General features: G+C 38.7%; 1 protein-coding gene across 5 annotated transcripts in view; it reads left to right on the plus strand.

The window, feature by feature from the left end:
- fbxw7 (F-box and WD repeat domain containing 7) overlaps positions 1–25,581 on the plus strand; it is a 187,701-nt gene that overhangs the window by 155,070 nt on the left and 7,050 nt on the right. For 2 of the 5 annotated variants that reach the window (XM_078405865.1, XM_078405878.1), the window contains 8 exons: positions 4,876–4,958; positions 7,649–7,790; positions 17,454–17,588; positions 18,007–18,130; positions 18,382–18,518; positions 20,368–20,484; positions 21,246–21,427; positions 22,016–22,241. In XM_078405865.1, the coding sequence (XP_078261991.1) occupies positions 4,876–4,958; positions 7,649–7,790; positions 17,454–17,588; positions 18,007–18,130; positions 18,382–18,518; positions 20,368–20,484; positions 21,246–21,427; positions 22,016–22,241 (1,146 nt within the window). Of the gene's footprint in view, positions 1–2,328; positions 2,728–4,875; positions 4,959–7,648; positions 7,791–17,453; positions 17,589–18,006; positions 18,131–18,381; positions 18,519–20,367; positions 20,485–21,245; positions 21,428–22,015; positions 22,242–25,581 lie in introns of those variants that run through there. The other 3 variants (XM_078405886.1, XM_078405893.1, XM_078405872.1) reach the window with 3 other exon arrangements.

The following is a 25,581-nucleotide window of genomic DNA, read 5'->3' on the forward strand; positions in this document are numbered from 1 at the left end:
TATTTACGTAGAAGGTAGACACAAAATGCTGGAGTAACTCAGTGGGATCGGCAGCATCTCAGTCTAAAGAAGGGTCTCGACCCGAAACATCACCCATTCCTTCTCTCCCGAGATGCTGCCTGACCTGCTGAGTTACTCCAGCATTTTATGAATAAATCTCTTTACTTCAGTAGGTTTATAGAATATTTTCACATCGAGGAACCTCAATCAGCTCAACATGTACATGCCAGCCAAAACTGGACATCTAGCCTTCAGATTCTTCTTCACAGAAAGTCTCCACTAGCTTGAGGGGAAGTGGAGAATAACTGTAATTTTCCTCACAAATATGCAGAATTCTTTATTATTTCAGTCTGGTTACAGACATTTAAAATGTTTAAATCTTTCTTGATGATGCTTACATAAGTGCCATCGGGTACACAAGCATTGTGGTAAGATGGATGACAATGCAGTGGCCAGTACAATGTTTCCAGAAATAAGAGTTCAAATCCCATCATCACAACTGGAGTTTAAATCCAAATAATTACATTTGTGGAATAAAAAGCTGCTATCACTAATGGTCACCTTGAAACTATAGAAAATAAGGAAATAAAATAAGCCCTCCTTTCCCAGTTTGGTGTAAGTGTGACTCCAGCATGATTTACTCTTAACAATCATCTGAAATTAATACTTTGTACTGATGATGCAAGTTTATAGTGCTGGTGAGACCATACCTAGAGTACTGTGTCCAGTTTTTGTCTCAAATTTTAAGGAATGGTATACTGTACTTGCATTGGAAGTGTTATGGGGAGGTTCACCTGGAGGAAGAGGTTGATGTATGAAGAAGGATTGAGCAGTGTGGGCATTGCATTTTAAATAAATGAGAATTACCTAATTGAAATAAATAAGATTCTGAAGGGGATTGATGGAGTAAATGCTGAGAGGACTGTGATAGGGCAATCTAGAACTCAGAATAAGGGAAAGCCTATTTAAGGCAATAATGAGGAATTTCACATAGAGTCATGAATTATTGGAATGACATCCTAGACGGGAAGAGTCATCGGATATATTCAAGGTGAAAATTTTTATGAAGTCAGAAGATGTGAAAGGGAATGAGAAAGTCATGCTGAATCTAAGGTTGGATCAGCCAAAACCTATTGAGTAAAAGAGCAGACTTGCAGTGCAATGGAGACACAAGGAACTGCAGATGTTCATTTACATAAAAGACACAAAATGGTGAAGGAACTCAGCGGGTCAGGAAACATGACTATGTTATCAGAGTGCTGGATTAGTTCAATGGGTCAGGCAGTGTCTCTGGAGAACATGGATAGATGTTGTTACAGGTGGGGACCCTTCTTCAGATAGATTGGTCTGCTTCTGCTGCTATTTTTTATGTTCTTAAAGGGTAACACCACCTTTGTACAATACAAGTTAAGTTTTCTGTTTATGCTAATTCAGTTTCTGACCAGACCCTATGCAATGTCAATGTACAGTCACATTTCTTAGTGTTAGAAAATGAAAAGTATGTATGTGATTGACACTTTAGAAGGGCTATCACTGGTCTATTTATTGGAGGGCAGAAAGTAATTGGGTGTGAAACTGATTTTGAATAGTTAAAGTTCAAGTCGGCACCTGTTTTGCAAAGGTTCTTGTCTGGCTCTGAAAATCTGAAAATCTCAAATCTTGGCGCGGTTGATCAGGAATTGCACACCAGAAGGTTAACGTCAAAGGGTTACAGATGCTTCAAAGAATTAACGTGACCTCTGCATGCTTGGCATTCCACGCATTTCTGTAGAGGTTGGGAGTTACCTCTCAGGGGTTCCAAGAGCGCACTTGAAGCAAAACTGACTCCAAAGTAGGTGGCCGACCTCTGCCACCTCGGCTTCAATTGCTATGGCAATGAATGATCATTGGCAGATGGAAAACCTTGAGCCCTGGCCCACATACCACCTGCATGATGTTTGTTATGAGGAAAGGCAGGTGAAATTATTCAAACACGATGAAGGACAAGAGGGTGGGTGCCGGAGAGGCTTGGTCTGTGTGTGAGCACACCGACAAAGTAAATGGTGAGAGGAAAGTCCCTTTCCAAAATAAAAGTAATGGGATTCATTGAGCACCGGAGACAGAATCTTCGGATCTATCAGTAATTCCACTTGCCCGCAGAATGCAAATCGGGAGGGGTGGGGGGAGGGAGGGAAATGAGTTGAATTTAATCATGTGAAGCCGGCTGCATTTCTCCTTCCGTTTCGCTCGCCCTCAGCTTGCAGGCTCCCTGGGGCTTTGTTCATCTAATTGACGTGCAGCTCACATTGTGTCGCTGGGCTGTGCCACTTCTTTCTTACAAGGCAGGGGGTGGAACAGAGTGCAGGTTTCGTCCATCTGTTCGGCACAGCAGAATCTGGGTTGGTTTTTTTTGGACAGACGATTCTCCAAGGCTATCTTCCCTTGCACCAGCTTTCCCCACCCCCCTTATTTTTTTATTTTTTTGTGTGTTTTGCCCTCCGAAGCCCAAGTACAGCTTGTCGTGTGAGAATTGCCGGCTAACTGCATTGGCTGTGGAGGCGGGCGGCTTTTCTCAGTTGTAGTGTAAGCTCGCCCATTCTTTGACGTGCCTGAGCATGTCCATGTTGGGGACATCGCACCATCTACCTGAAGGAGCACTGTATCCGCAACCATCAGCCGATCTCGCAAGGATCTGAACCGACAGTCACCATGGGTTTCTACGGCACTTTAAAAATGATCTTTTTTAAAGTAAGTTGATGCGATTGCAATGTTGTGCTGAATACGGTAATTTTAAGTGTCATCAGATTATTGCAATTTTAATCTGTTCTTTGGAAATCACTGGCAATAACTTACCGGCACAAAATAAATGTCAGTCGATTGAAGGAAAGGCATCTTTCCTTCACTTCAATAATATGAAGTCTCCTGTAATAGCGTCCTGTAATTCTCTGTAAAGCGTCTTTGAGTATATGAAAAGCGCTATATAAATAAAATGCATTATTATTATTAATAATTATTTTGTAATCAGTGGAAATCGTCCACTAGAAATTATTGAAATCTTACTACCTGTTACCCAACAACTGCAGTTCATTCTTTTTAAAACGGAATAAGGCTTAGAGTATTGCCATTATAATCCTGCGAGTGAGTTGAATTGATTTTGGGGTTTTATGACAGCACCATTTGTTGCCTTCCTCCTGCACCCTACCCCTACCCCCCTACCCTACCCTTACCCCCCCCCCCCCCCCCCCCCATCACAGAGGCATCATCTTAATTTGTAAGTGAATTTTAGCATTGAATAGGTTTACGAAAATGTTTACTGTCAAGATAGTGTCTAATATTCTGTGACTTTGATATGTGTTTAAATAGTTGGTCGACCTATGACTTTACAGCAGCTCAAAAAAAACTGTCGCAGCTTCGCAAATAACTGCAAATATTCACGTCATTGGATGTAAGGTGGCGAAGTCGCAGTGATAATTATCATGCTAGGAAATGTAGATCATGGTTTGTTTTATGTAAGACAAGCAATAAATTACCAATTAGATTTTGCTCTGATCATGAAGAATTTATGGATTATAATTGTCCTGTACAATGTTAGGTTTTCTGCTGCACTGTGTAGGAAGAAAAGTAAGCAAGAATAAGGTGTAGCAAATCTTAAATTCTTTCACATTAGAGTTATGGATGACTAACACTTTCTGTTGCAGTCTTTTTCACATTTCGAGATTGGACCATCATGACATATACCAATGTAATTTAATACTAAAACCGCAAACCATGTTAGTAATTTTATTTTCCATTGTACTAGTTAAACCAGTATATGGTTGAAGAAGTATAGATGCCTATTTCTTGGGGGGAAAAAATCAACCAAGTAAACAGGATATTTATTTTAACAGGGAAAAATGCAATTGGATGGTTGGCATCCTCCTGTGTCTACGTATTTTAGCCGACTGAATGACTCATTCCAATGCTGTATTTTGTGCACACTGCCGACTCTATGCCACACGATTTGGATCTGAGGTCAGGCGTAACCATGCAATGATTGAATAATCTGGTTTAAAAATATTAACAATAGCACCTATTTCAATTTATTTCCTTGGCAAGGTCACAGTTCTATTTCGTGATCATTTACTCAGAATAATTTGCCTAATTCAATAAATAATTTTTTAGAAGGCCAAAGATCCATGCAATAAATTTAACCCATGTTAAATACTGTGAAGCATTTAACAAACCATAGTTCCTGATGCCCGTTGACAAGGATTCCCCCTGCCTTTCTGAATATTTTGATTAAAAATGAATTGCTATTCTGTAGTTGTTTTGTGGAAGCTTGGTGTGCACCGAAATATTTTTTCCCCACTATCCTAGATTACATATGCAAAATCATTCCCAAAACAATACCGAACAGCATATTTAAAACTGCCTTGTTTTATATTTCCATTAGATTTTTTAAAAGTCTATAGAACTCGAGCAAAGCTAAATTTCTCATGCCCTGCAAAATACCAGTGAGCATCATTTATTCTCTTCTTTATGCTTAACTTCTTTCTGATTCAGTCTTTTATACATAAATTTGTGTAAAAGGCACAAATCTACTTTGAAAACATTGAAAAGTTTAACAAAAGGAACTGAAAGCAGTACATCAAACAGCATCAGATATTTTAGCAGTGATAAGCATTTGCAACCTTTATCATTAATTCAATGTTCAACGCTGAGCTACCTGACCTGTATTAAGTCCACGATGAAGATTATTAAACTATTATATGATTGTTATTCCCTATAAACCAGATAACATTATACCAGGTTTCTTTATTATTGTAATTGTTTATTTGTGCTCGTACATAATTGACTTAAATGAATCAAAATATAGTTTTCAATATTTTTAAAAATCTCTTCTATTTCTTGTTTCAGATGAAGAGAAAATTGGACCCTGGCCCTGAGGTCCGGTCTTTCTCTTCAGGAAAGAAACCTTGCAAAGGCTCAGACTACAAAAGGTATTTTAGATGTCTTTGTTTTCAAGGCTTACAAGCAGGAATTGCATACTGCATACTTCAATGTTTCCTGTTTATAGAAATAACTGACCTCAGCTAATACTGATAGATGTGAGTTTTAAAAAGGAATGTGCATTAAATGCATAACCCAAACATATGGTGTATTATGCCAAGACTATTGCATGTTATCTAGTTGCCGTATAAAGAGAGGCTGTGATGAGACAAGTTCTTGGCATAAAATCCAAAGCATTAAAATTGGACTAATTTTTGCCCAATGAAAACTGGCAGTATAGGGCCACAGGGTAGAATCATCATGTCCATTAACAAACAACTACTACTGACATGGCAACAAATTCTATTCCATAGATACAAGACCCAGCCTTGCGGGAGATGGTTTCCATCATTTGATTTTCAGATCCATAGTAATGTTTTCATTATTGGCAAATAAAATAATTTGTTAATGTGTTAACATTTTAACCTGCCATGTTCTCAAGTGTCAAGCTCTTAAAAATACTTAACTGTGAAGCTTTGATTAAATATATATGATATATGTATTGCATAAAAATGATGATTTTTTGTTTGAATTGTGTAAGCTTATTTGTTCTTTATTAACAGTTAAATTGGGATTTTCAAAATTATTTTAGATTTTATTTTAATTATTAACTTCCTGTACTGTGACAAAAATCCCTATAGTGACAAAATTCAGTGATCATGACACAGACACTTCAGTGTGATAAAATTTTAATGAATTATAATATAATTCTGAGGTATTAAAGAGATTTAATATAAAATGAGTGAAGCAGTGTTTGTTACTTTCAAAAATACCAGTCACTTCCTTCTGCTTCAATACACGTTAAAATAATGGGGTTTTTTAATCAAAGGGTATATTGCAGTTATGGTCTGAAAATAACAAACCAAGTTTATTTGAATTGGTTGCGACTCAAGGGACAATATTAATCACCACTGGAAATACTGGATATAATTCAAAAGAATAAGTATTTAATATCCATTGGATCAACTTAAAATAGGAAAGGTTTAAAGAGATATAGGACAAATACAGGCAAACAGGACTAGTTTAGATGGGCATCTTAGTTGGCATGGGCAAGTTGTTTCCGTGCTGTACGACTCTGAATCTATCTTGCCCCTTGTGCTGGGCAGCATAAACTTAGAATTGGTGCTGCTGCTTATGTGAGCATTTAGTGTGATCACAGGTGCCTCTGCAATGATTTAATTTTCAGATTTTCCACTCTTAATTAGGGCTATTTATTTATTTGCGTTACTTCCCCATCCCCTCTCAAAAACGTTTTTGTCATGGGCCAGTCAAACAGGTAATTAAACTGAGTGGAGCCCTGACCAGTTAAGCTCTGAATAGGTGCGGCAAAGAGAACAAAATAATTTATATTTGTGTTTATCATAACTGAGATTAAAGCCCATTAGAGTTTGGTTTTAAACTATATTCCAGCATTCTTGGGTGCTGCATTTTGATGATCCAGTTTAAACGCTCTCAATCTCACCAACCATTTGCACAAATAATACTACGTCTTATGTTCCAGTATGACTGAGTGGTACTGCAGCTGAGTCAAAGTCATGTGGTCAAACCCCAATACTTCATAATCTAGTCTCGCATAAGACTGGGAATTGCATATTATCAGCAGTACCATGCTTTGAAGAATGCATTATATTGTGACCTTATCTCCTGCCTCCAGTAGTAGGTGGGCATTAAAATTCCTGTGGTACTCCAATAAACAGTAGTTTTTCTGGTGGCCCGGCTAATATTCATCCTCAAGTAATGAGCATATTAACTGTTAATCTCACTTTTTTTTAAGGGAACCGTGGTGCATGAAAATTGACTGTTATACTTGCTGCATACTAACAATTCCAGCATTTTAAACAAAACTTACTGGTATTAGGACGCCTTCTGATATCTTGGGAAAATGAAAGACACTACACAAATGCAAGTTATTCCTGGTCCATCCCTTTGCCAATCAACCCCCACGTCATCTGTATCCAGTCAAACCCCTCTCGCCTGTATCCAGGACCCTTCTGTCTGAAGAAGGGCTCCATCCTGAAATGTCACCTATCCATTCCCTGCACAGATGCTGCCTGACTGCTGTTTTACTCATGATTCCAGTTTCTGCAGTTCCTTGTGTCTCCACCTATCACTTGCCAGGCTTTGTCCAACTCCCACCTCTTTTTCAGCTCTATCCCCCTTTACTGCAATCAGCCTGAAGAAAAAGCACCGGTATCCTGGACCCTTCTGCCTGAAGAAGGGCTCCATCCTGAAACGTCACCTGTCCATTCCCTCCCTGATGCTGCCTGACCCACTGAGTAACTCCAGTGCTTTGTGTTTTAGACAAAATAAGTCTGGTCTGAAAGTTTCCTTCATCTCTATCACCTCTATGGTGTGAAGTAACAAACTGAAGATTTCTGGTTTGATGTAGGTCAATTAACACGCAGTTGTCTTTGTAGACAGTGTCTATAATTACAAAGCTGTCCGTTTAATTTTAAGCTAATTATTGTTTTCAATATACATTAGAATCGATATTCTGAGGACTCGTTCTTGTTTTGAATTAATGGCTGCTACTTCCATGTTATTTTATAACATCTGATTAATCCTATACATCCCCTTGCATTGCAATCCATAACATTGTTTTTAATTATGGTTTGCTTGAATGGTCTACTTTTGCCGGCAGCACCGCTGGGCTGGTTCCATGTTCGGCAACACCCACCACCTTCGGTGATCTGAGAGCAGCAAATGGGCAAGGGCAACAGCGACGCCGGATCACATCTATCCAGCCCCCTCCAGAACTTCAGGATTGGTTGAAAACTTTTCAGGTTAGCATGTGTTAAAGAAGCAGTGGGATATTTAATCATGAAAAATTATTGAAATCAAAATAAATTAGGCTACTTGCATAAAAAGCCGGTAAGTAGAATGGAAACTTGGGGAATCAAAGGGTTAGTAGCAGCATGAATAACGATACGATAGAACTTTATCAGATGAGGGAAATTGATCTGCCAACAGAATCAAAATAATTGACTCTTGGACTGAAAGTATTTTAGACTGGAGAATGGTAATCACCTGGGGTCAGTGCATGGGTCACTACTTTTTGATCTATATTAATGACTCGGATATAGAAGTGCAGATTTAAATTTCAAGGTTCTCGACTCGACCAAACCTAATGTATGGCAAATGGTGAGGGGAATAGAAATAGACTCAAAGTACAAAGATTGGTGGAATGCACAGACAAATGGTGGAATAAAATGATACATTTTGAAACAAGAGATATTCGACTAAATAGAACAACTGTAAAGGCTATGCAGAAATAGAGGGGAATGAAGTTGCATGGCATATTGAGGGAGTCTTTACTAAAGATACAAGATCTGAGACATTATACTGAGAGTACTGTTGTTCCAAGCAAGTAGACTCTGTTCAACCCTTAAAACACTAGTTAGGCTGCAACTGAACTATTGTGTCCATCACATTTTAGAATAAATGGTCCTAAAAATAGGTACAAATGAGATTTACTAGATTATTTCCATGAACTACTCCATGGATTAAAGAGCATATGGGGAATATAGGCCCAAAAAAAAACCACTATTCTCTTCGCCAGATGGTACAAGAACCAAGGGGGACAAATTCATGGGGATGTGGGGAATTTTATTTATGTGGGGAAGAGTTATGATTTAAATTTATTGCTTGCAAAAGCAGGAGAAACTATCTTTCAAAAGAGAAATGGATAGACATCCAAGTAAAAATATTTAGAGTTGCAATGAAAGAGCTGAATGAGACTGAATAGCTTGCTCCACAAGGAGCCAACATGAATCTGATGGGCTGAATGGCTTCCATTGCTGTTACAATTCGGTTTATGCTTTTATGTAGTATATATATTTTAGATTCTTTAGCTTGTGTACTATTTTCAAATATTGGACAAATAAATATTTGCCTTGAGTAAATATATTCTGATAAATGTTGAATTTGCGTCTATATTTTACAGAATAATGGGAACTTTATTTACATTTTGATTTGTTTTCATATTGTATAAACAATTTATATCAGAGATAAAACATTCTAACCACGTCTGTTGATTCACATGTGGAGTCAGACGTAACAGAATTGCAAAACAATAATGATACTAGAAAGGATTTGGTATATCTATCGTCTTCACACCCTGCCTTTAATATGGAACTATTTTTTCTAGTAATTAGCATACATACACAGCTCAGTAACTTTGTTTGTTACATACAAATTGCAAATATGGAGATAGTTTCATTCCGCATGCAATTTGTGTGGTGATCGACAGTATTACATGTAATTTGCTTAAACTGTTTAGCTGAAAATTTGTTATTTGCACATAGAAATAACCTACATACAAATGCTCAATTGAATTTGTTTGTGGCAGAGAAAGCAAAATCTTATTTTGACAATGCATCAGTCCACTAAGCATGTTTTAGCACTAATACAAATGCATTACTGATGGGACTTCATAAATCTCTGGTGTATAAATGGGTTTCATGTGTAATACTGAACATTGCAAGTGAAGAAGCTCACTGCAGCAACCCCTTATCAAAGTAATCCAAAAAGACCAAGTCAGTGTTTCCCCAAGGCTCCCTCCATAGCCCCCTTCCTGTTTATTTGCATATAGTCCTTCAGTCACATCATCCAAAGACGCAATGTCAGTTTTCACATACACATTAACAGTTCTCAGTGCTATCTCGCCCATCTTTCCCAACTTCCTCTGCTATCTTTTATTTACTATCAAACATTTAAAAAAATGCAGATCCCTGAAATCTGAAATGAAAACAGTCAGTGCTGGAAAAAGAGCAAATCAGAGAATATCCATGGAAAGGGAAACAGTTAAATTTTTCGGTCTATGACCCATTGTCAAAAATGGAAACAAAACAAAGGCAAATTAGTTTTCAGAAGAAGATGAGAAGGGATGAATTTAAAAAAAAAAGAGAATGTCATTTGAGAGGAAATGCGTCATGGTGGCAGTTATCATCTTGTTGAATGTTTTGGTCTGTACATTATGGTGGTAATGATAAGATGGTGGGACCTATTTGGCAAGCTAGTCTCGTACATGACCTAATGTCATAATAAGAACAGGAAATGGAAAATGGTGTAAAAACCAAGCAGGACAGGTAGCATCTGGGGAAAGAAAAGCTGAACATTTCCAATGAGGGATCCTTCATTAGATCTGAGAAAGAGAGAAGCAAATTAGTCTACGGTAGACACAAGGATCAGATGCTGGAATCTTGAGCAAAAAACACAAGGTGCTGGAGGAACTCAACGGGTTAGGCCGCGTTTTGGGAGAACGTGGAAAGGCGATGTTTTGGGTCGGGACCCTTTAAACTGTCTTTTTTGAGCAAGTTAGTCAGGGCAGCACCAAAGTATATCAAACAAAGGGAATATCTCTGATAAAATGTCATACGGCAAGTGGGATCAGATAAGCTGTTATATCTGGATATTGCATTGCTGATGTGGATCTGGAGTATAGGGACAAAGCCAGACTATATGGACTGAGAAAAAGAAAGTGGGATAGCCAACAGAAATGGTTCTAATGGAGTCACAAGAAACTGCAGATGCTGGATTCTTGAGCTAAAAAAGACTGCTGGAGGAACTGTCTGTGGCAACATCCGCAGAGGGAATGGACAGATGTTATTTCTATAAAGTATCTACATCTGCCGTAAAAATATTCAAAGACTGCTTGCTCTACTCTGAGAAGAAAAGTTGTTGCATTCCTGCCTTGGCTGAGCAGATACCCACATCTAAACAATTACCCCTCTATAACTCTCCACATCTCCCTCGCGATCTTGTATTTGAAGACATTTGTTTTTAGTGATAATATACGAACAGCCAGATTAACAAGTTTGTTTGAGACATACTCAAATGTTTGCGAAGCAATATTCCAGAGTTTATCAATGAAGTTGCTATTCAAAACTAGAGCCCGCAGAAAATAGAGTAACACTTGGTTTGGCTCAAGGTAATATAGAAACATTAAAACTGAGGAAAGGTAACATTTAAAATCAAAAGCAAGGAAAACAGCTGGAAAAATAGCAATGGAAAACTTGAAATTTGTGCTGTCTATAAGAGCTTTAAATTGAACAAAACTGAAGAATTTGTAATGCTGTCAGAAAGCAGGTCTGCAAATGCCATCGACCATCCCTCTCTTTTCATTTTTCGCTCTCCACACCCCCACCTTCATGATCTGTTGAGCATTAACAGATGACGAGACAACCACGGCTGCAGATAAATCAGTGAACTTGAGGATGCTGTTTGCAGATTAAAATGTGGTCTGTCTGCCAAGGTTCACGCATGGAATAATAAATTTGATAGATCAAAGTTTTTCTTTACAATAATTACATTCTATCCCTAAAAGGAATTCTTACCAATTAGGTAGAATAACATGTTGTGCTTAGATGATTTAACCCCTGTTGTCATTTCAGGAGTTCCTTGAGGCCAAGAGAGGCATAGATAGGGTAGAGAAAGAATTGTTTTTTCCCAGGGTGAAAATGTCAAATACTGTGGCATAGCTTTGAGAGAGGGGGAAGTTTACAGGGGATGTGCAATGCAAACTTTTTTACACAGGGTGGTGGGTGCCTGGAACGGGCTGCCATGGGGTAATGGTGGAAGCAGTTTCAATAGTGACATTTATGAGACTTTTAGACAGGTACATGCATGGAGTGGAGGGATACGGAATATGTGCAGGCAGAAGGGATTAGTTTAGTTTGACATCATATTCCACACAAATATTGTGGGCCGAAGGGCTTGTCCCTGTACTGTACTGTTCTATGTTCTTTAAGTCCCAGGTCCAATCATCATGGCTCTTTCATCAATAAGCATCTCTTCACAATTTGATCGTAAATAGTAATATTTTCAGATAGTTCTACAATGGGTATCCACTGAGGCAAAAGAAGACAAGAGTACTGGAGTAACTCAGTGGGTCAGGCATCATCTCTGGAGAACATGGAAAGGTGATGTTTTGGGTCCGGACCCTTCCTCAAGCTGATTGTAGGGGCGGGGGAATGAAAGCTGGAAGGGGGGGGGGAGAAGCCTGGCAGGTAATGGGATGATTTGGGTGAGGAGGGCTTTTTTTAATAGGCTGATAGTTGGACAAAGGCCAGAGATGAAAAGACAGAAGGTATCAGACAAAAGAATTGAAGAGTTTGGAATTGTGAAGCCAGTGGAAGGAATGTTGGTGGGCGTGGAGGGGGAGGGGTGTAAGTCCAGGTGGGGAAGAGGGGAAGAAGGGAGAGGGGAAGGATTATGTAGTTACCTAAAATTTAAGAATTCAATGTTTATACCATTTGGGTTGTAAGCTACCCAAGCGAAATATAAGGAGTTCCTTGAGTTTGTGTGTGACACCACTTGGGCATTGGAGGAGGTTGTGGACAGAGAAGTCAGTATGGGAAGTGGAGTTAAAATAGCTAGCAACCGGGAGATCCAGCAGGCCTTGGTGGACCGAGGTTGCCATGTCTGCGCTTGGTCATGCCGATGTATAGGAGGCCATATGGGGAACACTGGGCACAGTAGATAAGGTTAGACGAACGTACACGTGAACCTCTGTCTAACTTGGAAGGACCTTGGGTCTGAATGGAGGTGAGGGAGGAGGTATAGAGACAAATATTACATCTCCTGTATTTGCAGGGGAGGGGGTGGTTTGGGTCGGAATCCACCAGGGGCCGTATGGGAGAAGCTCAAAAATAAGGAAGGTGCAATCACTCCAATGGAATTGTACTATAGGCTTCCCAAAGCTAGTGGGAAATAAAGGAACAAATCACGAGATTATAGAATTTGCCAAAGCAACAATGTTGGCATTGTAGACATCTTTAACTTCCCCAATATTGACTGGGACATACTTGGTGCAAAAAAGGCTTGGATAGATCAGAATTTGTTGGGTGTATATAGTTTCAAAGTTTTTTGAAGCATTGATGTTGTAAACTGCCCAGGTATGTCAAGAAGCAAAAGAGAGGACAAATTCAATCTGACAAATTTCTGTCATGTTTGTTCCCTTTCAATCTTTAGTCCAGTGACATACTCAACTTAGGTTTTGGCTCGGTTCACCATAAGGCCAATGGGCCAAACAGAAATCAAACAGTAAATTTCAAATGTGAGATGAGCATGGCAGCAGGTGACATTTGATTGAATATATCATCAAAGACCCCGAACAAAACTAAAGTCACTAGATATTCAGGAGAAAACTCTCTGCTAATTAGGGAAGCAAGTTGCCCATTGGAATTTGGCTGTGCTTGTTGATAGTGAATTATCCTTGTCTCTCGACATCACTGCGTGGAACATTTTGGACATAACAGGGTCTAATTACCTCTTTCACTCAAATTACGTGGAAAGAGGCCTTCGGCCCAACTCGTCCATGCCCACAAAGATGCCCATTAATCTAATCTCATTTGCAATTGGCCCATATGCCTCTAAACCTTTCCTATTCATATACCTGTCCAAATGTCTTTAAATGTTATTGTTCCTGTCTCTTCTGCAGCCAGTTCCATCGTTTCTCTCCCTATAAAAAAAGCTGCCTCTCAGGTTTCCATTAAATCTTTCTAAATTTAACAAATCTCTACTCTCGTTCTTGATTCTCCCTATCTATTCCCCTTATGATTTTATACACCTTTATAAGATCACCCTTGGAGCCTTCTGTGCTCCAAGTAATAAAGTCCTAGTCTGCCCAACTTTTTTCTTCAGCTCAGGCCCTTCACTCATGGTAACAACCTCCTAGATCGGCACACTCTCCAGTTTAATAGCTTCTTTCCTGTAGCATAATTACTAAAACCGAACATAATATCCTGATTACTTTGATTTGTTTACTTAGATTTTTAGAAAGCCTTTGATAAGGTGCCACATTTGAGGCTGCTAAGGAAGATGAGAGCCCACGGTATCAAAGGGCAGATACCAGCATGGATAGCAGGTTGGCTGGATGGTAGAAGACAAAGAGTGGCAATAAAGGGGCCTTTTTCTGGTTTGCTGCCAGTGACTAGCGGAGTTCTGCCGCTACTCTTCATGTTGGGAGTGTGGGCAGAGAAGTGGAAGTGGAATATAGTGTAGCAAAGTGTGGAGTCATGCATTTTGGTAGTAGGAATAAAGGCATAGACTATTTTCTAAATGGGTAGAGAATCTAGAAATCGAAGGTGCAAAGGGACTTGGGAGTGCTGGTGCAGGATTCCCAAAAAGTTCATCTGCAAGTCGAATCGGTAGTAAAGAAAGCAAACTCAATGTAGCATTTATTTCAAGAGGGCTTGTATACAAAAACAGGGATGTAACGCTGAGGCTCTATAAGGCGCTGGTAAGACTGCATTTGGAATATTGTGAGCAATTTTGGACACCATATCTGGGGAAGGATATGCTGGCTCTGGAAAGGGTCCAGAGGAGGTTTACAAGAATGGTCCCAGGAATGACTATGTTAACCTATGATGAGCGTTTGTTCGCTCTGGGCCTGTACTCGCTGGAGTTTAGAAGAATGAGGGGGACCTCATTGAAACATACAGAATAGTGAAAGGCTTGGATAGAGTGGATGTGGAGAGGATGTTCTCATTAGTGTGAGAATCTCGGACTAGAGGTCATAGCCTCAAAATTATAGGATGTTCTTTTAGGAAGGAGATGAGGAGAAATTACTTTAGTCAGAGGGTGGTGAATCTGTGGAATTCTTTGCCACAGAAGGGTGTGGATGCCATCAATGGATAATTTTAAGGAAGAGATAGATAGATTTCTGATTAGTACAGTTGTCAAAGGTTATGGGAGAAGGCAGGAGAATGGGGTCAGGAGGGAGAAATAGATCAGCCATGATTGAACGGCAGAGTAGACTTGATGGGCCAAATGGTCTAATACTATTCCTATCACTTATGACATGAATGTAGCCTCATCAACATCTTGTACAACTGTAACATATCGTCCCAGCTTTTGTATTCAGTTCCCTGACTGATAAATGGCAACATGCCAATTGCCTTCTCCACCACCCTATCTACCTGTGACACCAGTTTCAGGGAATGGTGTGCTTATACTCCTAGATCCCTCTGCTCTACAGCACTCTTGTAGGGCCCTACCATTAATTGTGAAGATTGACTTCCAAATATGAAACACCCCACACTTATCTGAATTAAACTCAATTTGCCTTTTGCTCAGACCAATTGCCCAGTTAATCAAGATGCTGGTGTAATTCTTGATAACCATCTTCCCCATCTATGATACCACTTATGTTAGTATCATGTACAAAATTTCAAGTCATGCTTTGTATATTCTGATCCAAATCGTTCATCTCGATGAATAACAGCAATGATCCCTGAATCACACTACTGCAATGTATCCAGTTATCTAGCCCTCCCTCGATCCTGTGCAAACCAACCTTCCAGAGCAGCCTACCATGCAGAACCTATCAAAGACAATGCTAAAGTCCATATTTCCAATTTTGTATATGGCCCTGCTTTTGACAACCTTAGTTACTTTTTCAAAAAACTCCAAATCACATTTGTGAGATCGCTCACACAATACCATGCTGACTATCCCTAATCGACCTCTGTCTTTTGAAGCACGTATATCTATCCATCAAAATCCCCTCCAGTAACTTTCCTACTACAGATGTTAGGCTTACTGGTCTATAATTGCCATGTTTTTCTTTGCAGCCCTTCTTAAATAGTGGCACAACATTAGTCGTCTTCCAGTCTTCAGGCATCTCACCTGTATCTAATGATGATTTGTATATCTCAGCCAGGACTTATGCAATTTCTTCTCTAGGTTCCCACAGTGTCCTTGAATTTATCTGATCAGGCCCTGATTTATCTATCTCCATTCATCTTCAAATGTCCAGCACCACGTCAACTGCAATATGGACTGTCCACAAGACATCTCTATTAACTTTCCCAAGTTCCCTCATCTTCATTTCTTTCTCCATTGATGCTCAGTGGCATTATTGATGCCAGGTCCTCATTGTTCACCAGTGACTAAAAAGTTAAGTGTGCTAGCCATATAAATACTGTAGCTATAAGAGCGGGTCTGGGGGCTGATTATTCTGACTCCCCCCATACCTTTCCAACATCTACAAGGCTCAAAGTGTGACGGAATACCCTTCATATGCCTAGGTGAATACACCTCCCACAACTTTCAAGATGCCCTGTGGCCAAGGCAACCACATAACTAACACTCCATTCAACTCTTTAAAGATATCCTCCCTCCACTTCTGACTCATGGGTGGCTGCAGTATGTACTATCTACAAAATGCACAACAATTATTCAACACTGGCATCAACCATATGGTGAACAAATGGAAACACTAGTAGCAGCAGGTTCTCCTCCAAAACACCATTTTGAATTGCAAACATTTTAAGCCTTTCATTGTTGTTGGATTCAGGAACTCCCTTTCAAATAGTACTCTGGGAATAATGTCAAAAAATTATTGATTACCAATGAAGTCTGGGGTTCAAGTGCTATGCATAGTAGGCTATGTCTGAGTTATTGCTTTGGATGTCCCATTTTCTTTGAGAAAATGCTATTGTTTGTAAAATCAATGATTGGTAGATATTAAGGTGGACCAGAGTATGATGCTTAATGTGAGGTAGTGTAAGAAACCAGATAAGCTGGATTGATCTTAGTTTTCCCAAAATTGTTCTCTTGGTTCGCGTTATTGTTGTGGATAATAATGGACAAATAATATTACTTGCAGAGTTCCAATAGAGTAATCCTTTCATCTTGCCCAACATCTATTAAGCAGATGGAGAGAGATTGAAGCACAGTAATGGTTAGGATAATACTCTATTTTCTCATGATATATTAAGAAAATAGTTGTAGGAGTAGTGGAATGCTACTTGGAGAAAATTTTGGATAACATTTAATTCCAAATCAGGAATATAGACCTACAAGTATCAAGAAAGCTTTGCATTGCCAGTTTCTATTCCTTGTTTTTCTTTCTAGCTGTGCTTTAGCTGGCCCCTTACTTTTTTCACTTTCATCATTCTGTAACTTTTGCTGCTGCTTTTCTTCACATTGATTAAAGGTAAATATGCACTTAACTTTGTACTTTGATTTTCAGGTTTTATTGCTTTCATTTCCTGTTTCCATGCATTAATGCAAGCAATTAATGCAATTAACCAATGTAAATAATATCCTTTTGAATTAATTGCTGTCAAAACAATGGTGAAGCTAATAGCACTCGCTATTACTTATGAGCAAATGCTACAACAAGAGGGGAGGTGCAAGGTTATAATCAGAAATCTGAAAATGTAGGGATGTGCTGCTCTGTCATTGTAATGGCTGTATTTGCAGGGTACACTTGCAATAAAAATCTGTCTACTTTAATCTAAGCACTTTTTAAATAATGCAATAAATGTTGGTTACTGCCAGTCAACAACTCTCTAACATTGAAGATTAATCTGTCTCTACTTCTGCATTATCAATTTGTATATTCAATAAATTAACTACCCCATATTATTTCCATATATTAAAATTACGCTTTTGTCATACCATTTTTTTCACTAAATGTAGTTATTTTATTTCTTTAGAGTTGGAGTGGACCAGAAAGGTTGCTTGCATTAGATGAATTAATTGACAGCTGTGAACCCACTCAAGTAAAGCACATGATGCAGGTTATAGAACCTCAGTTTCAACGAGATTTCATATCACTCCTACCAAAAGAGGTGCGTTTTTCAGAAAAAGCTACATTTGGCTAGTTTTCTTACTGGTAGCTATTGCACCATTGACAGTGCAATGCTTCAAGTTGAATACGTAATACTAACCAAAACTGTATTTTTTTCAGTTTCTCAAATGTGTTGATATAGTATAGAAATGACAAAAATTCTGTTAAAAAATCCAATGATTACACAAGTGAAAACCACTGTCTTGAGATTAAATTGTTGATCTCATTTCTGTGTCCTGTTAAAGACAATAAATACTGTTTGCACATTCCTATTGTGTAAGGGGGGCATTATCCTGTCAGTTTAACTGCTTTTGAATTTACTTTGTGCTTTATTTTTTCAACTACCAATTTCAATGAAGGACCTTAACCATTGCAGAAAGATAGTAACTAGATTTTTTTTCAACTTAATTTCATTATAGCTGGCATTATATGTTCTTTCATTCCTGGATCCCAAGGACTTGCTACAGGCAGCACAAACCTGCCGCTATTGGAGAATATTGGCTGAAGATAACTTGCTTTGGAGAGAGAAATGTAAAGAGGAAGGTTAGTGATGGAAATATATTTTAATGCAGGTATTTGCAGCTTTAGAACAAAGCAGTATTTTTACTCCAGTTGGGTTCCTTAATCCTGGAAGATAAATGGAATTACAAATGATAATGTAACAGTGATCGTATTAATAGGTGCGAAAATCATTAGTACCTATTATATATCACTTTTATAAAGTTAATATTTTTCTATCTTTTATGAGAGTCTTTAGCAAATCAGTTCACAAAAGTAAATTCCTTCTTATCTAGGAATAAATGAACCTGTATACATCAAAAGAAGAAAAGTGATCAAACCAGGCTTTGCTCACAGCCCTTGGAAAAGTGCCTACATCAGACAACACAGAATAGACACTAACTGGCGCAGTGGAGATCTAAAAATCCCAAAGGTACTGTCCAAAGAGAATTAAGGAGCTGGTTTTGGGAATGATTTCATATTCTATGCTGTTTTGTGGGGCAAACGGGTTGGATCATTCATTCGTAGTCCCTCATCAGTCCCTTAGTGTGCCTTCTCTTGCCTTCTCTTTCCACGCATCAGCTGGCAGTCTTCTCTTCCATTCAGCAGTCCAAGCTCAGTCACAGATTTTCAGTGCATCTTGCCTTCTGACTAGCAGAATGTCTCGGGGTGAGTGAGACTATGGGAAGGAACAGTGACTGGCTTAGTCTAATATTTATTTAGAAGTAGGGGTGGTTGTGGAGCTTTGGTGATCAGTATAAAATAAGGGAAAAAAAAGTGATTTTTTTGCCTACTTTTTACAGCAAAATTGATAAAAATAGGTTTCTTAAAAAAAATTAAAATAAATGGTAACACCATTCAACTGCAGAATAAAAGTTTGGTGATTGGTACTCAAAAAGCTAGTACTGATAGTGATTCTCCAAATATTGCAACAAAAAAAAAACATTAGCCAGTCTGCATTGGAAAACCTCCTCGCCCACTTTGTGCTGAGACAGATTTCTTCAGAGCAGGGCAAGAAAGAAGAGCTATACTGCAACACCCAGTTGCAAAGTCATATTTTCTGGCTTTGTTTCTGCTTGTGAGATGATATAAACCAACCCATCTATTGTTTATTAACCTCTGTGGAAGCTCTTCATTAAATCTTGTACTTTATTACAAATAAATGTTATGTGAATAATTTCCATTAACATATTAATGCTGCTGCAGTTTGTATTAATTTATTTAAACATTCCAAAACGACATTATTTGATAATCATAAGCAAAGATAAAAAGAGAGTAAAATGAAATTTCACTGGGATAAGAACACAATCATAGTACTCCATTTACAATGATACTTCTTCAATAAGTAACCTGAATCTCAAGACTTTTGTTTTGCTTTGCCTTGTTCACCTTGAAAGAGGTCTAGTTTGGGAATTATTAGTTAACACATAAATGTCAAAAACAGGAATATTGTATTCAAGCCAGAGCATCATCATCTTCTGCACTGAGCAGCAAACACTGCTTGTGATGTTTTCTCTATATCTATTGATTATATCTTGGGTGAGATTTTCAGTTACATTCCTACTATTAGAAATTATTTCAACATAATTACATTTTTGCTGCATGTCATACACTGTAAATTATCTACAAATCTTTCCCAACATTATGTAGCAGTCCCCTTATAATTAGCTGACAACGTAATTTAGTAAAATAATACAGTATCAGCTGCAAGGATAAGCAAATGGCCTAAAATAATTAATTTCTCCTACTGTGAGAGAGATGAACCCATCACTCCTTGTGTCTCAACGTGACTCAATGACTCGCCCCTTCAGCTTTAATTTTACTGTGTATATTGGGACTTTGGTGTTTGGGAATCAGAGGAATACTCATTGACAAAATTTCTTTGTTATTTGATTGAAAACCAAGTCTTTTCCGTTTGTGCTGATTTTAATAGGAGTCTTAATCAGAATTTTATCAGTATGTGTTGGGGAATGGTGCAAGAGAGCAAATAAATTTAGCCCGGATTGCCAAAACTGATTGTAGTGCAGTGATTTATGTGTCATGATCACATTAATGGCAGGGCAGGGAGTTGGTGAAAATTGAATAGAACATGATTTTGATCAGCTAGTTTACAAAAGTGCAGCAAACCAACTCTGATATGAAGAGTTTGACTGGATTTAGATCAGCGGCTGGTGTAGCCAGCACTACTCCTTGGGCATGAAAAATGAATGTGATGGATGCATATTTTTGTAATGAATTACAGTTAAGCTCCTGATTGTGAACATTGCAATATTCTTTCTCAGCAGGTGCTGAAAGGTCACGATGATCATGTAATCACATGCCTACAGTTTTGCGGGAACCGAATTGTCAGTGGCTCTGACGACAACACACTGAAAGTATGGTCAGCTGTTACAGGAAAGGTAAATCTCTTCAGTTCCACATATTTCCTGATCACTTCTTAAGCCAAATGCCAAATTTTGCCAGTGCTGGAAATCTATTTTGATGAATTAGAATCGGTTCCATGTAAATCATTTTAACTGAGATGATAACTCCATTTTGCTGCTTTGTTTTATTTTGATTCCTACTATGCCTGTAAGTTTTAGTAATTGGAAAAAAATAAAAATTTGAATTAGAACAATGCACAAACTTATCTAGTTTAAAAAAAAAAAAATCTTGTTAATCTTAACTCGGGAAGTAAAGTTTGGCTGTCAAGAAAAAAAGATAAATCAAAAAGAGTTTGTGTTTCTGCATTTTCCAACCTGATGATTGTTAGTACAATTTCCTTTTTGTTTTGATGCCTAAGAGACATCATTTTAAAAATCCAGTCTGAATGAAGTCAGTAGAGCTAAATTTTGATTGTTGAATGCATTTTGCAGCTGCTACCATAAATGCAAACGTCACGCAAATGATAGACAACAAATTTCAACCGTTTTTTTTTAATGGACTCTTTATTTGTCTCAAGTAAAATTCAGAGCATGTATTCACCACTTCCTACCGTGTCATTTTCCAAATGCGTAACCAATAAAATATTGTAATAATTACAGAAAAGCAAATGAATTATTTTAAATAAATTTACTGCAGATTTCAACTTTGAACTTTCAGATTTCAGCTATGTTGGTACTTGAGAAGAATTTATTTTCATTAACAACTTAATTACTTTGGTTATTTCCCATTTACTTAGTGTTTAAGAACATTAGTGGGGCACACTGGTGGTGTCTGGTCATCACAAATGAGAGGCAATATCATAATTAGTGGATCCACTGACCGCACATTGAAAGTATGGAATGCAGATTCTGGAGAATGTATTCATACACTATATGGTCACACCTCTACTGTGCGTTGTATGCACCTCCATGAAAACAGGTAAGATTATACTTCTAATTACAGAGATGACAATGTTCCTTGACATACCAAATTGTATCAGTAAACAGCAGGAAAGTTCTGGAATATATTGGTTATAATTTGAAACAAACTGGCATCTCTATTTGGTTTGATATTTCATATTTTGCTTGGGCAGCTTACAGCCAGGAGTATGAATATTGATTTCTCTAACTTCAAGCAACTCCTGCATTCCCTCTCTCTCCATCCCTCCCCCATCCAAGTCACACCATCTTTTGTTCTCACCTAGCTACAGCTAACAATGGCCTGTTTCCTTTATCATTCTTACTTTTTTGCATATCTTTCATTCATTTGTTCTATATCTCTCAACGTCATCATCTACACCTCTCGTTTCCCTTTCCCATGACTTTCTGTCTGAAGAAGGGCCTCGACCCAAAACGTCACTCATTCCTTCTCTCCAGGGATGCTGACTGTTCCACTGAGTTACTCCAGCATTTTGTGTCTATCTTCAATTTACAGCAGCATCTGCAGTTGCTTCCCTACACACCTCTTATTTGGTTAACAACTTGATCTATAACACCCTAACACTGTGGCTTTTGTTTAATATTGCAGAGTTGTGAGTGGATCTCGAGATGCCACTCTTCGTGTCTGGGATATTGAAACAGGACAGTGCTTGCATGTGTTGATGGGACATGTGGCAGCAGTGCGATGTGTGCAGTATGATGGACGAAGAGTTGTTAGTGGGGCATATGATTTCATGGTTAAAGTATGGGATCCTGAAACAGAAACTTGTCTGCATACATTACAGGGACACACCAACAGAGTCTATTCATTACAGGTAAGAAACTGGAGTAATCATTTTAATATTTTTCCTTTTGAAACATTTTCATTTTTGTGTACTGCAGAAAAAGATGTATTAAATTGTTGGGGGCACAAGGAACTACAGATGCTGAAATTTTGAGCAAATCTCAAAGTGCTGGAGGAACTCAGCGGGTCAGGCAACATTTGTGGAGGGAATGGATAGGCGACGTTGCGGGTCTGAAGTAGGATGCCGACCCAAAGAGCACCTGTCCATTCCCTCCACTGATGCTGCTTGACTCGTGAGTTCCTCTAGCACTTGTTTCTTTACCCAAAGTTCCAGCCTTCTCTTGTATCTACATATGGTGCATCGTTTACAAATAAGTAGACTGCTTGACACATGGATACTTTATTGTTCCATGTAAGACCTTCGTAATAGACCCCAGTGGAGCATTGTTCTGTAATGCCAGATGCAGGAGATTGGCTACCAAACCAGTCAGAGTTCAGGGCTGGAGTGCAGCTTGTGAGTGAGTGGGTGAGTTGAGATCCAATTTGGCAATGGAGTTTAGGAGCTGGAAATGGCTGATCTCCCCAGGATCGAAGAGGCTAGCCAATTAGCTCTGCGGTGTTTTGCAAGTTTAGGGGATGTTGGAAATGCACAAGGCTAGTCAGGTAGCGCATCATGATGATGCTCCATATTTAAATAGAGGAAAGAGTTGGGGTGATTGTAGAGGTTCCAATTAGTTTTTGGAAAGGAGAAGATTCAAATTTCTCAATAACTTGATAGTTGGCACTGCTAAAGTGTCGATGAAATATTTTGGGAGTAGCCTTCAGCAGACAGCGCCAAGATATCACAATCCAAATTTCCACAAAGTGCTGTAGATGGGACTTTGCATGAGGAATTACATCATCATGTATGCCATTTGAAACGGAAATTTAACTCGGCTTTAGGAGCGCACAAATGAGTTGGTGTGATTTGACCCGGAATTGGTTGCAAATGCGATTTACCGATCTGAATTGATTTTCAATTACTTAAAAAAGCAAAATGTCAGTGTATTTCTTGTCAGGAGCCTTTTAACAATGCTTGTCTGATCGCACTGAAGAGCACTGGGAGATCATTTTATAGGCTCTGGAAATATGTTCTATTTACGAGCACAATCTTTGTGAATTAGAATTATAATAAAATTACTTTCAATTTAATAATTGCTGTTGCTAATCTATCAGCCCTCTCATATATGGTAGCATTAGCGCTGGATCAATGGTGTTTTGTGGCAACAGATTATGCAACACCTAATAGAAATTTATATTCCAAGTTAGTTGGGAGACAGAAATAGTGGTATCTTGATGAATGCAGCCAATTAATTTTGTCTCAGAGAATTCTCTCTAAACGTTTCACTACCTTCATCCATTTTATCTGATGTTGTATTGACTATGGAGCAATATAAAAAATAATTGTGATTCATCAAGCTTTTGGGAGAAATAATTATTTAATCATTGTTCTAATTGTACTGTTAAATAATAAAGTCCCAATTTTGAATGATTCAAAGGAAAACACTTTGGCTCCTTCAGCACTAATGATACAATTTAAATTCTGATAATTTTCAAATCTTTCTGTGGACTTTCTCTATCTCTGTAACTACCTCCTCAACATAATCCTTAATATTTTGCATTATTCCAATTTGGGCCTCTTATGCATATCATGGTGATGGTGTGCTAATCATCAAATAGGTTGTTATACACACTGCTAAGCATATACAATAGTTTTCTTTCTCAATGAGATACTGCAAGGGGAGGGATGGACAAGAAGGGAGAGCATAAATGATGGGGAGAGATTCCCATAGGTGCTGCAGCCAGGCTAATTGCTCCAAATTCACTCCCAGCACAATTCACCAGACGGTGAATCTCCCTATGTCAAAGTGCATGAAACTGGTTATCTGATCTGTACACCAGGAGAGGTTGGTGTTTTCCTTCTGCAAATTCCTTTGGTTCTCTATCATCTCTATCACTTTTCTCTGACCTAGCCCCCTCTACCTCTCTGATCCCCTTGCTCTTCAATGCTGTGCATCACAGTCATGTAACCTGCCCACTTGTTTGCCCTCTCATCACTCCCCCATCATTTTGTTCCCCCTCGCTCTGTCCCCTGCCCCTGTTGCTTTTTCACATATTTTGTTTCTGACTCTGCCACTCCCTTTGCTCCTGCCACCCAATAACATTGTCGATTGAGGTTGAGTTGGTGAAATAGCTGGGTTGTAGGAAAATTCTAATGTAGTTTGTGAGGAGTTGATTCAACATTGGGATGGTTGACTTTGGCTATGTGGTGGAGGACTGGGTGACCAATTCACGAGATAACATAGCTGTTCTTGTTGGGCCCATGGAAGTTATTGTGCAATCGTTTTCCTTGAAATGGACTAATTCACTTTTAAACATGTTCATGACTTAATTAACAGCCTTAATGTTTGAGCTGTACAATATCACTACTGCCTTGTCCAAAGTTACATTGTCAGCATGCGCTTTATTTATCTCGTTATGCTTTCTGGAATCTCATCAACCCCATACTCTTGACTATTCTTTTACTTTCTAAAACAGACCACGAAAGTTGCATTTTCTTTGCGACTAGAACTGTATTTGTAATCCGAACCACTTCTGAGGGTCACTCCCGATAAACAGCTTTTAATTTAACTCTCCATAATTGGATACAGATATTTCTAGTAGTAACAACAGAGAGAGCAGCAGGTAGAGTTTCTCCATCATAGACATGCCAATTGTTCTCTCTATGCCTCCCTGCATCTTAAAGCATGTGTTTTTCTCACTTTTTCACTTCTAGTGATGGGTCATTGATGTGAAATGTTGTAACTGTTGCTCTCTCTGCAGAGTGCTTAATATTTCTATCTGCAGATTTGCTTTTTAATCACTAATATTTTTTGTCACGTTTAAGAACACAAAGCCTTGGTTCCTGCTGCTCTTTTACCGGTACTCTTGTCACCAAACCACAGCATCTTCTGCCTTCATACTATCCAACTTGAAACAGTTAGACAGGTACATGCATGGGACAGGTTTGGAGGGATATGGACCAAATGCAGGCAGGTGGGACTAGTGTAGCTGGGACATGTGGGCCGGTGTGGGCAAGTTGGGCCGAAGGGCCTGTTTCCACACTATCACTCTATGACCCACTTACTGCTCCATTTGCTGCCCCCACAACGGTCCACTCAAAATATCTCTGCTGCTCCTTGCACTTGCCAGATCTTTGAACGTCCATACTGTGCCCTCGTATTATACAGTGAGAGACCTGTGCCCACCACAATTTAAACCCCTGCTATGTAATAAGATATGTGTTCCTACATGTACTATAACTACTTTACAATGGCATGAATATGCCCACT

The sequence above is a fragment of the Rhinoraja longicauda genome, chromosome 1 (assembly GCF_053455715.1).
Source record: "Rhinoraja longicauda isolate Sanriku21f chromosome 1, sRhiLon1.1, whole genome shotgun sequence".
Lineage (NCBI taxonomy): Eukaryota > Metazoa > Chordata > Chondrichthyes > Rajiformes > Arhynchobatidae > Rhinoraja > Rhinoraja longicauda.